The sequence below is a fragment of the Microcebus murinus genome, chromosome 11 (genome assembly GCF_040939455.1).
Source record: "Microcebus murinus isolate Inina chromosome 11, M.murinus_Inina_mat1.0, whole genome shotgun sequence".
Classification (NCBI taxonomy): Eukaryota; Metazoa; Chordata; class Mammalia; order Primates; family Cheirogaleidae; genus Microcebus; species Microcebus murinus.
In genome coordinates this window covers 55028661-55046910 of record NC_134114.1, presented here as the reverse complement: position 1 = coordinate 55046910, position 18250 = coordinate 55028661, and the positions used below count along the sequence as shown (strand labels likewise).

The window sequence follows — 18250 nt, the reverse complement described above, 5'->3', positions numbered from 1 at the left end:
TCTATTGATGGACACTGTCAGATGTTCAGGGCTAAACGTCACTAACCTAGACTTTGCACGTAAAATCGGAGATTCGGAGAGTATTTCTGTAATTGCCGAGGGAGAACAAGAGAGGGTTTCCAAGTGCCTATCCTATACTGCACTGCAAATAATACATGTGTGTGCATACATATATATGTGTATGAATAAGTCACTGAGATATATGAAGAAGTGACATTTGGTTATTAACACATCATTGGCATACTCCCTTGGAATAAAAACATTGTTTTCTATTCTTGTTACCTTTTCTGGTGATTAACAAAAATATACACTTGATGGCTCTCATAAGAAGCAGGCGTGCAAATGATACATTGTTGTTTTAGGAGGTGAAGTAAATACAGTTTAGGCAGGTACTAACAGAATCCTCAGGCGATTCACTTTTTTAATCTTTTCTTTTTAACCAACCAGCAGTCCCTTTTCCTAAGTTAACAGCTTTTTGTATATGCTATTATTATTCAGGTTACTAGAGCAGGTGTCCATTTTACTTGCCATCAGCTGGCCACTGCTGTTGTAACTGCTGGGATCGGAGCTTTCTTTGCAGCACAGGATACTGCAGAGGTATCTCTGGCACTCAGAGGACGCATAGTAGTAAATCAAGGGATCGATGCAACAGCTTATGCTGCTGACGCAGACACAGAGGAGGTAGGCAAAGTAGGCGGCCTCTGTCCAGGAACTGTGAGAAAGGAATGAGTAATGCACGATCAGAAGGATGTTCGTGGGTCCGAAGCAAACGATGAAGACGCAGAAAACGGCAGCTGACAAGAACAAAGCGCGGGACTTCTTGCTCCGGTTGGCAACTGTGGAAGAGCTAAGACATCGAATGATAGACACGTAACAGACTGTGGAAATGATCAACGGCACAAAGAAGAAGACGGCAGAGAAGGCTGAGAAGTAATAGGCGTAATAGCCTTCGAGCAGAGTTTCGTTGAGCACATCGTGACAGGTGGTTATGTTGAGCCCCGGCACCTGCGTGGTCTGCTCCTTGAGGAGCAGGGGCACCACCCCTGCGATGGCCATAGCCCAGATGGCCAGACACGTGACGGAAGCCCTTCCCAGAGTACGCCAGGAGAGGGACTGGATGGGATACACCACCGCCAGGAACCGGTCAATGCTTATGACTGTCATGAGCATGATGGAGGCATACATGTTACAGTAAAACGCGGCAGTGACGAAGCGGCACATTTCAGACCCGAACTGCCAATCGCTGCCGGAAAAGTAATAGCTGATCTTAAAGGGGAGCACGGACACAAAGAGCACATCTGCCGCGGCCAGGTGTAACATGTACACCACCGCCGGCTTCTTGACCTTCATCTTCAAGATGAACACGACGACGGCCATGATGTTTAGCGGAAGACTCACTATGCACACGCCCGTGTAAACGGAGGGCACGAACAGGGTCAACCAGGGGCTGGTCAGATATCCCGAGGCATCTTTCGAGATGAACACAGGGGGTGGTTTCTGAAGAGGACTGCTTTTATTGTTGGAGATGAACCTGTCTTCGGTTGACCCACTTTCATTTTCCTCCTCGTTCTCCCCCAGTGGGAATGGTTCATATCTGTCACTGGGCTTTCGGAGAAGAAATGACCGGATATCCACAGTAGCATTTGTTGCTTTGGACTCTGAAAAATAAAATTTTAAAATTAAAAAAAAAAGTGAATGAATTAAAAAGACAAAAGAGACAAGTAGAGAGCATATTTTACTTTTGTTTATTTTTTGTTTTATTAGGAAAGGGGGCGGTAAAGAGCAGGTGACGCACAAATAGCCATTATCAGAGAATAAAAGCGGATGCAAAATACTGTGCCACATTTTGCTGTGATGTAAGCAAACCCTTTTAAAACTCTGCTCCTCAAAGGGAAAAAGGTGAATGATATGCCTTCAGAGATCCATGCTGCAAACATTAAGAAATTCCTGACATGAAGGAATCAAGCACTGATTTCTTTTCCATACTAGCCACTGTCTATACAAACAAATCACTCCCAGCTCCTATGACTTCTCTTTCCACCACATGCCTTAATGGGCACATTTTCTCTTTAGTTTGCAACTATCATATGAAACCCATCCCCCCAATGGAAAAATCCACACAGAAAGTGAGGAGACTTCTTACATGTTATGGAGCTAGGGGCAAATTCAGAGCAGGACCCAGGACTCCCAGTTCTATGCCCAACGTCCAGGGGACAGTAGTTTTTCTCTCCTCTTTTGGTGTGCTGACACAGTAGAATGTAGCAATCTGTCATCATATCTGGGCCAAACCACAGTGCCTCGGGTTATCTCCTAACATAGCCACAAGGTATCTGTCACCTCAGGCACTGTCCGGCTTCCTTCCTGAGTGGTCTGGGCCACCCACGCCAGGCTGATGGCCTCCTTTCCAGAATGCTACATGCCTCAAGGTGCATGCCAGGCCAACCAGGGTCTTTGGCGTACCAACCGGGTGTCAAAATAAAGGCTCAGCTGTACACATCCTCCCACCAAAAACATCCATTTGAAATGATCATCAAAGAAAAGTAACACTTAGCAGCTAGAATCCAGTCAAATTTTCTTCCCAAGAAGCTTTGCTAAAATTCTGCCACTGAAGAGAAATGACAAAGAGCCTTTTCTGGGCCTCAGGAAGCAGAGGAGGGAAGAGAGACTATGTCAGGCTTTAGTTTGGAATGTCGGTTCTTAGTGCATTCATGCTAAAGAATGACCAGATGCACCAAAGTAAGGCACGCAGGAGGTGAAGTTTATTGAGGGGGAGCAAGATAGGATTATAGAGCAAGAGCAAGACATTGGTTTACAAAGCATGATATATATGCCACAGATGATGACCAGACCCTTTGTCGCTGCAGAAAAAGAGATCATGGTTATGGTCTGGGTCTTTTTTTATGGTGTCCGGATATGGTGTTCAAAACGTTACTATAGAACCAGTTTGGATAGTTGAAGAGCTGCATGACCTGAGTCTTACTGTGCATGTGGGTTCTAGGTCCCTTTCTAGACTTTATGGTACCCATGAGGCTTGGCCTGTGGGCTAGAGAATCCTCTGCATTCTTTCACAGCTGATGCGCCAAGTTCTGATTGGCAGATTTGGAGGGTTTTCCTCCTCCCCCAGCTATGGAGAATTAGGGTGGGGTAGGACCAAGATAGATGGTGGCAACAGCTAAGAGACCCAGAATCCCTCACTGTCTACCTAACAAAACCACAAAGGAAAAAGGGCAAGGTCTCTATCACTGCAAATGCTTACAATAAAGGTTGGACATGCAAGTCACTTACAAGTGATGTTAGAGGATTTGAAAATTGGCAGGAAGGCCGGGCGCGGTGGCTCACGCCTGTAATCCTAGCACTCCAGGAGGCCGAGGCAGGTGGATTGCTCGAGGTCAGGAGTTCGAAACCAGCCTGAGCAAGAGCAAGACCCCGTCTCTACTATAAATAGAAATAAATTAGCCAACTAATATATATATTTACAAAAAATTAGCCGGGCATGGTGGCGCATGCCTGTAGTCCCAGCTACTCGGGAGGCCGAGGCAGAAGGATTGCTTGAGCCCAGGAGTTTGAGGTTGCTGTGAGCTAGGCTGACGCTACGGCACTCACTCTAGCCTGGGCAACAAAGCGAGACTCTGTCTCAAAAAAAAAAAAAAAAAAGAAAGAAAGAAAATTGGCAGGAAGTTGGACAAGTACAGTGGATTTTCAAACTTTTGGTTTAGTTTTTCAGCAGTGGAACCCCTCCTATAAACAGAAATTTATAGAGAGAGGCATAATACGGTAGAAGAGAGAGTTCTGCTTCTGGTTCAGCTCTGTAAGGTCCTACCAGATCCAACCATCCATTAGATAAAAATGATAAACTCTAGACTCCCTCCCTACCCTCTGTCCCCCAATCAATGATCTGAAGGCATTTGGGTTTACAGGGTGGTAGAAGGGGAGAACGGAGGAGGGGAGGGGTGAATCTTGGAAGATAGAATAGAACCTGGTAATTTTCTTGTTTTCAGTGACTTTTAGCTTGAAAGGCCAATGTCAGTGCCTATGATGTTGTGAAATATATATCTGGTCTTCCTCCTCATTTCCTGGCACATAGCTTTAAAAATCCTTGGAATCTCTGGAATGATAAGTGTCTTTTATATGCTAATGAGAAAACTGATGGCTGGGGGCCCCTAGATAACTTCATGATGGGAGCTGAACACCCAAAAGGCCAAGGCAGGACTACAGGGTCCTGACTTTTAGCCCCACCCCACAACCTCCAGGGATAGGAGAGGAGCTGAAGGTTAAGTTGGTCACCAATGGCCAATGATGTAATTTTGTGGATGAAGCCTCCATAAAACCCCAAAAGGGACAGGATTAGAGGTAGGGATTCTGGATGGCAGAACAGGAGGAATTCTTGGTAGGTGGCACCCCAGAGAGGGGGCATGGAAGCTCCACACCCCTTCCGACATACCACATGCATTTCTTCCATCTGGCTGTTCATCTGTATCCATTGTAATAGGCTTTACAATAAAGGTTTATAAACCAGTAACTGTAAGAAAAGTATTTCCCTGAGTTCTGTGAGCCACTCTAGCAAATTAGTTGAATCTAAGGAGGGGACCATGGGAACCCCCAGATGAATGGTCAGAAGTTCTAGAGGACTGAGCCCTTAACTTGTGGGATCTGACTGTATCTCCATGAAGACAGTGTCAGAATGGAGTTAAATTAGAGGATACCAGCTGTTGGTGTCTGCTGGAGAATCTGCAGGAGAATCGATTGCTTGGTGTGTGGGGAAATACCACCTAAACATCTGGTGTCAGAAGAGCTGAGTGAAGTGCTATGTGAGAGAAAAGAGTCTGGGGAAAATGTTAATGGCCCTTTTTTTTTCTATATCACACCAGTGCCATAAAAGGTGACTAAAACTCAGATAGAAAACCTGTAGTCTTTATGTTCCAAAGAACCAGAGGACACAGTTCAGGGTAACCATAGTCACTGGAAAGTTAGGAGAAAGTCCCAGAGAGGAAAAAGTAAAAGAGGAGGAATGCTAAACTCCAGTGCAAATTCTGTCCTAGGCTTTGGCTGAACCTTGAACCATGCACGTGTAGGAAGGTGCCAAACACCTCTGCTCCTCTCCATACTTCCAGAGTTCTTTTGCTGATTCCTTCCCATCTGGATCAGCTGTTGCTTCTTACCTTTAGATTTTTGTTTGGATAATGGCACGCCCTGTTTAGTCTCTGAGCCAGTAGGCAGATAAAATGTGGTATATGTATACTATGGAGTTCTACTCAGCCACAAAAAACAACGGTGATCTAGCAGCTCTTGTATTATCCTGGATAGAGCTGGAACCCATTCTACTAAGTAAAGTATCACAAGAATGGAAAAACAAGCACCACAGGTACTCACCATCAACTTGGTATTAACTGACCAATATTTAAGTGCACATATAGTAATAACATTCATCGGGTGTCAGGCAGATGGGAGAGGGGAGGAGGGTATGGGTATATTCATACCTAATGGGTGCGGTGTGCACCGTCTGGGGGATGGACACACTTGCAGCTCTGAATCTGGTTGGGCAAAGGCCATATATGTGACCTAAACATTTGTACCCCTGTAATATGCTGAAATAAATAAAAAACAAAAACACCTCTGCTAACAATAAAAGAACTGAAGTGATATCTGAGCTTCTGAGAGAGAGAGAGAGAGAGAGAGAGAGAGAAAGAGAGAGAGAGAGAGGCAAAGAGAGAGAGAGAGAGAAAGAGAAACTGCAGTTTGAGTCCAACCAAATTAACTGACTGCTAAAACAAAAATACCAATACTATTTGAAGGAATATAATAAACCCAGAGTCTTCGCAACACAGTATCCATCATATAATCCAAAATCACTTAATATAAGAATAATCAGGAGGTCCTACCAGATCTAACCATCCCTTAGACAAAAATTATAAACTCCTCTCACATCACATACAAAAATCAACTCAAAATGGATTAAAGATGTAAATGTAGGATCTGAAATTATGAAAATACCAGAAAAAAAATAGGGGAAAAGCTCCATGACATTGTTCTGGGCAACAATAATTTTTTTGCATATGACTATAAAAGCACAAGCAACAGAAGCAGAAATAGACGAATGGGATTATATCACACTAAAAAGTTTCTGCACAGCAGAGGAAATAATCAACAGTAAAGAGACAACTTATGGAATGGGAGAAAATATTTACAAGCCATACATTTTATAAAGGGTTAATATTCAAAATATATAAAGAATGAAAACAACTTAATAACAAGAAGACAAATAAATCAATTTAATCTGTCATGGGATTAGTTAAACCAACCAGCCAACAAACAAACCAATAAAAAAAAAAATGGGCAAAGGACCTGAATAGACATTTCTCAAAAGAAGACATACAAATGGCCAAAAAGTACATGAAAAAATGCTTAATATGACTAATCATCAGGGAAATAAAAATTAAAACCACAATGAGATATCACTTCACACCTGTTAGAATGGCTGTTATTGAAAGGCAAAACACAGTAAGTGTTGGTGAGGATGTAGAGAAAACAGAACCTGTATATACACTGTTGGTGTGAATACAAATTACAACAGCCATTATGAAAAATAGTGTGGAGGTTGTGCAATAAATTGAAAATAGATTATCATATGATCCAGCAATCTCACTATTGGGTATATATTCAAATGAAATAAAATCAGTATGTCAAGAAGATATCTGGACTCCCATGTTCACTGTAGCATTATTCACAATAGCCAAGATTTGGAATCAACCTAAGTGTCCACTGACAGATCAATGGATAAAGAAATTGTGCTTATACACAATGGAATACTATTCCACCTTAAAAAAAGAAGAAATCTTGTCATTTGCAACAGAGTGGATGAACCTGGAGGACATTTTGTTAGGTGAAACAAATCAGGCACAGAAAGACATATACTGCCTAATCTCACTTATTATATACAGAATCTAAAAAAGTTGAACTCATAGAAGCAGAGAGTAGAATGGTGTATACCAGAGGCTGAGGGAGGGTGGGTGGATTGGGGAGACATTGGTTAAAGGATACAAAATTTCAGTTAGACAGGAGAAATAAGTTCAAGAGATTCACTGTGCAGGCCGGGCGTGGTGGCTCACGCCTGTAATCCTAGCACTTTGGGAGGCCGAGGCGGGCGGATTGCTCAAGGTCAGGAGTTCGAAACCAGCCTGAGCGAGACCCCCGTCTCTACCAAAAATAGAAATAAATTAATTGACTAACTAAAAATATATATACAAAAAATTAGCCGGGCATGGTGGTGCATGCCTGTAGTCCCAGCTACTCGGGAGGCTGAGGCAGCAGGATCGCTGAGCCCCGGAGATTGAGGTTGCTGTGAGCCGGGCTGACGCCACGGCACTCACTCTAGCCTGGGCAACAAAGTGAGACTCTGTCTCAAAAAAAAAAAAAAAAAAAAAAGAGATTCACTGTGCAACATGATTACTGCAGTTAATTAACAATGAATTGTATACTTGAAAATAGCTTAGAGTGCAGATTTTAAGTGTTCTCACCCCCCAAAATAAGTATTTAATATAATGCCATGTTAAACAACTTCATTTAACCATCCCACAATAGATACATATTTCAAAACATCATGTTGTACAAAATAAATAGGTATAATTTTTTGTCAATTAAACAAAAAGGAAGGAAGGAAAAGAAAAGGAAAATCAGAAAAGTATGTTCCAGTCTCAAGTAAAAAGATAATCAATGGAAACCATTTCACGATTAGTCAAATATCGGAATTAGCAGATAAGGATTTTATAGTACAACTATGCGCAATAAAGTAAAGAAAAATCACGTTGACATCTATTTCCAAAACGAACAGCAGAGCTAGAGTAGAACCAACTGAGAGATAGGACAGAACCTGGCAGTATAAAGTTGAGGTCAAAGTACCTCTGCAAGATCAAGAGTGGGCCCCCAGAGGTGAAGGGTGGCCTGCAGATTGTCACAGGGACAGGGCAAATGTCTCCAGTGACAAGTCTCTGAGTACACATTTGTGTCCACATCGATCCTCAAAGATAAGAACTATTCCTATTAATCTCTGAATCTCTAGTACAGAGCCCCGCACATAGTAGGTACTCCTTAAATTTGTCACATATTTCCACTCTAATATTGGCTCTGCCAGGAGTCTCTTAACCCTTTGCACTCACTTGTTTTCTCTTGCTGCTACCGATGCTAACCGTGTCGAGTCACACCCGACATCCAAGTGCAAAGGGTTAACCTCTCGGAACTCAGCTCAGAATCATTTAAATGGGATTCTGACACCGATCTGGCCTACAAATCTGGCAGCTAGGAGCATCTCACATGAAACAGGACATACTCACTTGGAAACTATATAAATTAAGCAATGTAAGAGATTACATTGCTTATCTTATTATCCTTTCCGTCCCACTTCCTTTTAGTGTGCTTTTAGACCCAGCTGTTTTCTCACTCAATTATTTTAAATTACAATGAAATCTAGGCTCCTCTTCCATGCTATTTAGCAATGTTTAGTTTTTCAGTATGATGAGGGACATGAGCAGATTGTAAAGTGTGTAGGCCAAGGGTTCAGAGTTATAAATCAAATTTCAAATTCACAGCGCTTTCCAGAGTATCACTTTCTTCCCTTTGTTGAGTGTCTAACTTACTCTATATTCACCTTGACCCAGTCACATGGAGGCCTGACATTGGTACCAACAGCTCTTGAGGGGTGTGAAGCTATCTTCAAGGTCATAATGAAAGTGCGGGAGCTGAACGAGAAGAATGAATGGGTTCTGGCACTTTAACAGCACAGAAGCTTATATTCATAAAAATCCTGACCTAGGCCAGGCTGGTGGCTCACGTCTGTAACCCTAGCACTCTGGGAGCCCTAGGCAGGTGGATCGCTCAAGGTCAGGAGTTCAAAACCAGCTTGAGCAAGAGCGAGACCCTGTTTCTACTATAAATACAAAGAAATTAATTGGCCAACTAATATATATAGAAAAAATTAGCCGGGTATGGTGGCACATGCCTGTAGTCCCAGCTACTCGGGAGGCTGAGGCAGAAGGATTGCTTGAGCCCAGGAGTTTGAGGTTGCTGTGAGCTAGGCTGATGCCACAGCACTCTAGCCCGGGCAACAAAGTGAGACTCTGTTTGGAAAAAAAAAAAAAAAAAAAAAAAAATCCTGATCTAGAGGAACCTTAAAATAACACAATTCTCTGCTGATCCTTTAGGATTCTGGCTAGATTAGGGACTTTTGTAACGCCCAGAGGGGGAAAAAGTGCACATGAACATGTACACACACACGTGAATCAAGATGATACCTGGAGGAGGAACCCAATTTGAAAACTACTACATACTCATAACTAAGCTCCTTAGATAGTATCACTTCATCTGAAAATAAAACTGTCATTAGGCTATACTCTGTATTTAGTACTTCGGCAACAGGTACTTGTTTTCAAAAATGTCTTCTCTGGCTAGGCCTTCTCAGTACAGTTGATCTGATCTGTTCATGACAGAACCATTATACTCATGCAAACATGAAATTTTTATAGGCTAGAACCCAGAAACAATGCATAATCCCTCGATTAAATATCATTGCCTGAGGTGTTACTTTTCATTGCCATTATAGGTTTGATATTCTGGTTTTTGTAAAATTAAAGAATGTCAGCAAAATATATATATATATATATATATATATATATATATATATATATACCAGCATCAAAGAAAGAACAAAACCAATGCAAGGTGACTAGATCATTCCAACTACTTCAAGCCTCTCAAGCTGAAATTCGAGTTTGAGCATCGTGCTTTTCCTCCAGTCCTAGCACAGCTCGGAGGTCAGGGAGAAAATGCTTGTCAACATGCCGAAAGCTCTTGTCATTCATTCATACTTTTGTTGGTTTCACAAAAAAAGCAGCACAGCTCCTTAAAATCAGTTCTCACACTTCTTGCTAAGTTTCACTTAACTTAGGTTTCTCTCATTAGCTCTAGAGTAGTTTTGTTACTGAACACAGCACATTGCTAAATAACTTAAACATGGACTCTCTAACTCTGAGGATTTTTTAAAATTCGTGAGTCAGGCAACACTTTTTCTGACTTGGATGGGATCTGGCCTGGAAGCAGAGGGGAGACTGGATGGTCTTTGAATGTCCCATTTGATCCTGGGATTTCCTCGATGCCAGTATCCCAGGACACACCAGGCTCAGTTCTGACTCATGGTTCTGCCCCACAGGGCTCACGCTCTTTGGGAGTTAACAAAGCAGTCCCAGGACCTCGTCCACATTTGAAACCACACTACAGGCTGGAGAGAAACGGAGAGGAGGACGACGGAAAAACAACAGAAACACAGTAACTCTGTCAAGTGGAAACAGCAGCATTGTTGGAATGCTCAAGTCCCCCAAATTGAAACAAGCACCATTTTCCAATGGGAGGGGTGGGGGAGCCTGGGGGGTAGGGGGTGGGGGGTGGGAAACAGTGCTGCTTAAAGAAATGGCTGGTTCCAGATCTGGGGTAGGGAAAATAGAAAGTGAGCCTTAGCGTCTTCAAAGAATATTAGGGTTGGGCCAAAAAGACTGGAGTCAATCTGAACGGGTTCCGACTGGCCAAAGATGTAACAATGTGCTCATCAAAAGAATAATGATGAAATGAATTGAAACACTGCATACATGTTAAGATCCATGCATTCAAGATGCAGTCAGCCAGATCCGGTATGTAGAAGAGCCTTTAAGACAGATGGCCCAGTCTGACAAATAAACAGCAATAAAAAAGAGGTGGGGGTGGAGGACAGTTACATATTAAAATGTTGCAGTGGACCTTGCTTGATATTAATTCAAACAAACCAGCTGTTGAAAGGCATTTATGAGACAGGAAAATATGAACACTGAATATTAGATGATATTAAGGAATTATTTATTTTTTATGTATTATAATAGTATTGCAGTTATGTGAAAATACAGTTATCTCTAAGGATATATACTGGGTTTTTTTTGTTTTGTTTTTTTGAGACAAAGTCTCACTCTGTCACCCAGGCTAGCATGCAGTGGCATCATCCTAGCTCACAACCTCAAACTCCTAGGCTCAAGTGATTCTCCAGCCTCAGCATTCCCACTAGCTGGGATTACAGGCATGCATCACCACGCCTGGCTAATTTTTCTATTTTTTGTAGAGGTGGGGTCTCATTCCTGCTCAGGCTGGTCTCAAACTCCTGGGCTCAAGCGATCCTCCCACCTCTGCTTCCCAGAGTGCTAGGGTTATTGTCATGAGCCACTGCGCCCGGCCTATACTGATATATTTACGGCTGAAACAATATATGGGGTCTGCTTTCAAATTATCCAGTTGGCGGAGGAGGACAGTTGAGGATATAGATGACAGACGACTGGTCATATGCACATAATGCTGAAGCTGGATGATGGGTATGGGGAGTAACTACACTGTTCATTTTGCGGTATGTTTGAAAATTTCCACAACAAAAAGTGGAAAAAAAAAAGTAAAACAAATATTTGTGTATTTACTTGCCACTAGAAATGAAGGGCAAGGATTTTTTATTTTATTTTTCTTTTGTCTTAGTTCTGAAGGGAAAAAGTTCTTGAATGTTTGTGTGAACACAGTCTTACACTTAGAGAGTTCATTTGATATCAACTCTTCAAAGGCTTTTTTGGAATATGATGAACATGGCACATAAAAAACTTTCTGAGCACCTACTATGTGTCAGGTACTTCATTTGTCTTACCTCATGTAAATCTAACATTTCTACGAGATCAGCATTATAGCCCATCTTATAAATGACAGCATGGAGGCACAGAGAGGCTAAGTAACTAATTCAAAGTCACCCAGCTAGCAAGTGGAGGAGCTCGGATTTGAACCTAGATCTGCCCAGCTCCAAAGCTCATACCCTTTGACTACACCACACTATCCTGTCTCTTTAAACACCTGTAAATTCATGACCTGCTCCTAAAGGAGTACCCTCTTTTTCCCAGCATTTCACCAAACAAATGAATCTGCCCATCCTTTTAGCTAAAGCAGGCAGTATGTGGACATGTGAGTGTATAGTAGCTTAAGGTGACGAGGCCCACAGCTGTTGCGTGGGAATTCTGGAGTTCTGATCTTTGCTACACGCGAACCACACATGCCAACAGTGCAGCCCTTACAGACAGGACAGAGGTAGCAGGAAGACGTTCAAGGACAAAACAGAAAAACAAGTCGTTAAGACATTGTTTTAGATGGGGCAGACACAAGAGCCATAAATGAACAAAAATCTCTGCTGCAGAAAAAGCAGATTTAAAGGTAGAATTCTTGCCTGAATACAGGGTCAGAAGAGGCTGCAGGTATCAGAGGCTGCCTCTCCTCCCATCCCATGTCAAGGAGCAGGGACTACTCTGGAAGAATGGGAAAGCAAGCCTAAGAGAAAGCTAAAAGAAGGGGAGTTACAGAGAAGTAAATATAGGTGTACCCAAGGCCTCAGCAGGCATAGAGACCACACTAGGGAAGTGTGTGAGTTTCCTGCCTGGAGCCTCCTGGTAAGGTTAGGTCACTAGTGGTCTCCCTGGGGGCTACTGTGACTTGATGGCTTTCCCCATTCCTTCTGGTCTGTCCCACACCCCACCATCCATGTCCATGAAAAAACTGTCTTCCGTGAAACCAGTCCCCGGTGCCAAAAAGGTTGGGGACCACTGGATTACACAATTTTCTTAAACTTAAATAAATTTGTTTTCAAGTTTAAATTACAGATTATTCCTGTCATTTCAAAAGGCCAGTTACTTTTGAAAGCAAATAAAGAATATATAAAGATCTGTAAGGGCATTTTAAGTTGGCAAAACTTCATTGGATGCCTTAGGATGAAGGATAATGACCTCAGCCTCAGTGGGCCCCTCCAAGTACAGTGACACGGTCAGTGTAGGACAGGATATTTTGGGACATGAAAGCTCACACTTAGGCCACATATTATATGATTCCATTTTTATATTAAATATCAACAATAGGTAAGTTCATAGAGACAAAAAGCAAATACTGTGTTTCCCCGAAAATAAGACAGGGTCTTATATTTATTTTTCCTCAAGAAGACACCCTAGGGCTTATTTTCAGGGGATGTGTTATTTTTTTTAAGTACGGTACAACAACCTACATTTATGCAAATATAGTTGTCTTCTTCTGGAACATCATCATAACTCTTCAAATCCTGAATTCTATCCTGAATTTCTAGCGACTCTATTTGCTGTAGAACATTGGCCCCAATCTCTCCTGTAGAGCAGCAGAGCTCTCATGGGGCAGATGAGAATGGGACTGTTCGTCTTCTTTACCACGACGAAATGCATGGGTTGTGCAGATACACTGCGCAGCCACGCCCAAATCACTAGGTCTTATTTTGGGGTAGGGCTTATATTGCGCAAATGCTTAGAGATCCTGCTAGGGTTTATTTCATGGGAAGGTCTTATTTTCGGGGAAACACGGTAGGTGGTTCTCAGGGGCTCGGGGAAAGGGGAGATGGATCTGATTGCTTAAGGGGTACTGGGTGTCCTTTTAGGACAGGCATCCTCAAACTAGGGCGCGCAGGCCACATGCGGGTGTTTTTGCCTGTTTTTTTTTTTTTTTTTACTTCAAAGTAAGATATGTGCAGTGTGCATAAGAATTTGTTTATTGTTTTTTTAAAACTATAGTCTGGCCCTCCAATGGTCTGAGGGACAGTGAACTGGCCTCCTGTTTAAAAAGTTTGAGGACCCCTGTTTTAGGATGATGACAATGATGTGATGTAACTGAGCAGAGGCTGTATTTGTACATTACGAATGTACTAAATGCAACTGAACTGAGGGGGGGAAGGAGGGAGGGAGGGAGGGAGGGAGGGAGGGAGGAAGGGAGGGAGGGAGGAAGGAAGGAAGCAAGGAAGGAAGGAAGGAAGGAGAGTTCCTAGGTAAAAGAGGGGTGAGTGTCCAAAATGAGGAGCGCAGCAAGATCAGAAAGCCAGGGTCCTAAGGACCCCACTGTCTTGGGGGTACTCCTGCTCAAGGCCCAGCTGAGTTCTAGGCTATGAGGGTGACAGGGACAAAAGTGAAATGACTAAGGGAGGCAGGCAGGGGCAGCTAGGACACAGGGGAAGACACCAGACAGAAGCATTTTGGAAAAGGAACAAGTTCAGAGTTGCTGAGAAAGTGCAAGTTGGGGTTCACAACACACTGACCTGTTAAGACCTTATAAAGGGCTGAGAATCGCTGAACGAGGAGGATAAAGGGAGTGGAAAGGCAACAAGTAGAGGCAACAGGAGAAAATTCCCAAGAAGAGGGCTGGGAATGCCTCAAAAAATTCTCCTCCCACAAAGGAAGAGTGGACAAATTAGGAGAGAACATGCTATTTTGATATATTCAATAAAAATAAAGGCAAAGCCACCAAGAATATAATATAGAGAGATAAGTAGGGTAGAAAATTACTTGCTGGTTCATAAAAAATTTGACTTTCGAGCTTCACAGAGCTTTCTGGTCTGCTTAGGGTAGAACCACTGTCCGGTTTCCTGTCTTTCTGTTTGGGCTAAAGATCACCATGTCTAGTAACAGCCAATTAATTAGCAAATTCATGGGTGGGGCTCTATTTATAGCCTGCCTTATCATTTGTTAGCAAAAGACAGTGGCAGGATACCATACTCCATGCATAAATGCTTACTAAACACCTCCCTGGGCGACCAAGCCAATGGGGCACAGACTTTGCCTCTATGGGTACTGGGAGCACAGCGGGGTCAGTCCTCGACTGTGAGAAGGGTGGCGAGTCTGAGGGCTCTCTCTCTGCAGGGGGCAGTAGAGAAAGCCTGAGCCAAGGAGAGACTGGCCTGTGGTCAACTCCCAGTTCCACAAGTCTGTGACTTACTCATTTTCTGTTTTTCCTTATCTGTAAAATGGGATGACATCGGGATGACATCTACTCAAAGGGCTGTTGTAAGGAATAGATAAGATAGTGTATGTGACCTACCTAGGCAGGTGTCAGCAGTAGTAGGTGCTCCACATAGGGTAGCTGTGTTTAATTAAATGGTGCCCTGGGGTGTGGGGAGGGCATTCTGGCCAGAGGGAGTGACCTGCTGATAGAAGCCAGAGAAAGTATAGCTCCTTGGGGGAGGAACTAGAGGGTGGAGCTGGGTGAAGCAGAGGATGTATAATACGAGGTGGCTGGGCAGGGGCTGGGACCCTCCTGCAAGGAGAGGGGCACCTCGCTCCCTGCCATGGAACCGGGCTCGATCCTGTGGGTCAGGGAAAAGCAGCATGTGCAATCACCCACCCAATCCGTTCTGCTGTAAGTCACCACCAGCTAGTCTTGAATGCTTTCACCCTCTAGACTAGAGTCTTATAAATTTGATAAACATCACCTTTTATACTCTTGGACACTGCACCTTTCTAAGGAACAAACATCATCCCACTTAAATTGTCTGCACCAAGGAATGTAAACTGGTTCAGGAATTTACAAATTTCTCAGCACATATCTGCTGAGTGAACATTTGTTCTAGACTCCATGGGAATAAACAAAAGTTTAAAATCCTATCAGGAGAGATGAGATACGCACAAAGTAATAAGGTAGAAAGTGCCAAAATGAGTGTGAACAAAACCAGAAAGTGCAGTGGGACAGGCCCTCTTAGCACATGCAGCGGGTGGTCTTGGGTAATAAACAAACACTTCTGTCTCTGAATCCTCTCTCAGCAGTGGCATAGCAAGGACTGGAGAGGCACTGTTGGATGATGGGAGTGGTCTCAGCACCAGCATTTTATGACAGACACTGTTTAGAATTGCTGGTACATGGTGATAATAAAAAGCAGACCCGTTTTTGGTTGACTTTATTAGTGATTTTAAACTCTGTGAAGACAAAGCCCTATTTATTCCCCGCACCAAAGATGTGTGGACCGTTCCAACAGCCTTCTTTCCCCATTTGGCTAGCCACTGTTTCTGAGCCTTAGTTTCAGAATCAGCAAAAGGGGATAAAACACCCACCTTAACAAGGTGTTTTGAGAGGGTGGAATGACAGGAGCTAAGTGAAAATTCCTCCTGGCTCAGGGCCTGACGTGGAATATTGCACTTAACAGAGCTCCTTTTTTTCTTTTGTCATCCTCCTTTCTTCTCTCCCTCCCAAAGTGGTTCCAGAATCCAGTGTTGACAGACTAGCCAATGTGTGTCCACTTGTCTTTCTGTCTACACTCGGAGTGTCCATCTGGCAAGCACCACCCCTTACGTGAGGAAGGAGGCAGCATGGCGGAAACCAGCAGCCTTTGACTTCACTCCCTACAGGAGACCGAAAGCCTCCCTGGGGGGCTACTGTGAGGAAGGGTGGCTATGGTGGATGCAGCATTTGTATAAACCTGTTCTGCACTCACTACCCAAATCTCACACACAAAGTCGTATTCTCAAGAGCTTGTCCCAAAATAAAATAAAGCGGATCACATAACAGTCTGTGAAATCATGCAGCATCACACACAATTTTTCCAAACACGCTCAGTGCTAATGCTGATGGTATCCACAGGCAGGCAGGCGAGTCGCTGCCAAACACTGGGCTCCAGTCTGGGTCTCTTAGTTTTCCTAAAAGCATCTCCTCAAAACTCACCCTGAACAAAGAGAAAGAGCAGAGAACATGCTCCATCTTTGTCACCTCTTAATCTTGATGTAGCTACCCTTTTGAGTGTGGGAGCAATACAGAGTGCACATTCTTTCACCGATAAGAAGAAAATCCATGAAAATTGGTTTCTTTATGAAAAAAATGGCGAAAAGTTTATAAAGCACTACTGGTACTAAGAAATTGAAAGACACTCTTCTCACTTTCTATTTAGTGCCTTCCCAGGTTAAAAACAACTCCTCTGCCCAGGTCTGGGGAAGGTGTAATAGAAAATGTTTGACCAAATAAATCGACCAAATCTATTTATTTCATAGTGTTCAATGTCTTCTAGATAAACTGTCTCCTTACAGCAGATCAGAAATTTCGTTAAGAAAAACTGGGATCCCACAGTGTGTGCGGGAGCCTGGCTCTGGGAGGAGTCCCTTTCCCCAACTCACTTAGAAGGAATGGCTTCTAGGTAAGAAACCAAACCTGCCCCCTTCCCACCACCAGCCCACACTGTTATCACACGTGTATGTCCCACCGGTGAGCACCTCCTGGGCAGCCCTGCCGGGGGCTGCTGATACTCTGCTAAACGTGCTCAGGGACACACTGCGCTTTTCTCTAGGCCACTTTCCTCGCCTCTAAAATGTGCAAGAAAAAAAATTCCAACAAAGCAAAACTTTAGCGGGAGCGGTGCTCTAACTTTACACTGAACAGACCAGAACGTTTACTGGTGGGAGTGGTCCTGGGAGAAGCAGACCACATGATGACCACAAAGCCCACACAGGACCGCAGGCTCCCCCAGGGCAATCCGCCCCCCGCGCCCCATATCCAATACCCCGGGGCAGGCGCGCTGCAGCCTCCAAAACCGCGTCCAGAGGGGCACCGGCTGGGCCGTGCGAAGGGCTGGCTGGGGTGGGCGCGCCCCACTACATGTGACTGGGGGAGACTCGGGACCCCAGCCCAAATGCCTGTTCGGCGTCCGAAGGAAACGGAGGCAGGGGTGAAGTCAGGGCACACCCCACCCCGGTCCCCTTGCCCATTTAGTCCCCGCTCCGTGTCCCTCCCCCTCCCGCACGAGCCTCCGCCGGGCAGCTCTCACCTGGCCTGCGGGCCCGGGTGCGGGCAGCCAGCAGCGGGCCGCACAGACTGAGGCCGGCGGCGACGAGCAGCAGCCGCCGCGGCCCCATTGTCCGGAGGCTCCGCGCGGCGCTGCTCCAGGAGGCTGTCCCCGCCGCGGGCGACTCGCTCGCCCTTCTCTCCTCACTTCCGCGGGGTCCTGCAGCGGGTGGGCGCGGGCGGCGGGGCGCGGGCTGCGGGCGGGCAGAAGCAGGCGTCCGGGCGCCCTCCGCGAGCCTGGGTCCAGAGGCGGCTCGCAGCGCGCGGGGCCGGGCGGGGGCGGGGGCGGGCCGGGTGCGCGGGCACGAGCGGCGCGAGCCGGGAAGGGCGCCCCCCGGCGCGGAGTGTGCGCCTAGACGCCGTCGCTGTCTGCCGCCGGCCACCCCCTCCCCACGCGTCCCGCCGCCGCCGGCCGGCTGGCCCCGCGCCTCGGCCACCCGGGGCAGTCCTCTCGCCGGTGCCCCGCCCTGGCCCTGGCCGCCCGCCACCGTCCGGCTGCGGGATCCAAACGAAACAGTTTTTCCTTTGGGCGCTGTTGACCTGCGAAGCTGTCAGTGACTCAGACTGGCGGGGTCCTTGGGACTGGGCCGCGCGGCCGCCGGCTGCTCCC

The 18250-nt window shown here is 45.1% G+C and overlaps 1 protein-coding gene across 1 annotated transcript; it reads right to left on the bottom strand.

The window, feature by feature from the left end:
* Window positions 1-281: 281 nt before the first annotated feature.
* On the bottom strand, window positions 282-17945 carry F2R (coagulation factor II thrombin receptor). Its single transcript, XM_012738344.3, has 2 exons — window positions 17624-17945; window positions 282-1658 (listed from the first exon to the last, which is right to left on the bottom strand). The coding sequence occupies exons 1-2, from the start codon at window positions 17709-17711 to the stop codon at window positions 460-462; spliced, it is 1287 nt and encodes a 428-aa protein (XP_012593798.1). The 5' UTR covers window positions 17712-17945; the 3' UTR covers window positions 282-459.
* Window positions 17946-18250: the final 305 nt, after the last annotated feature.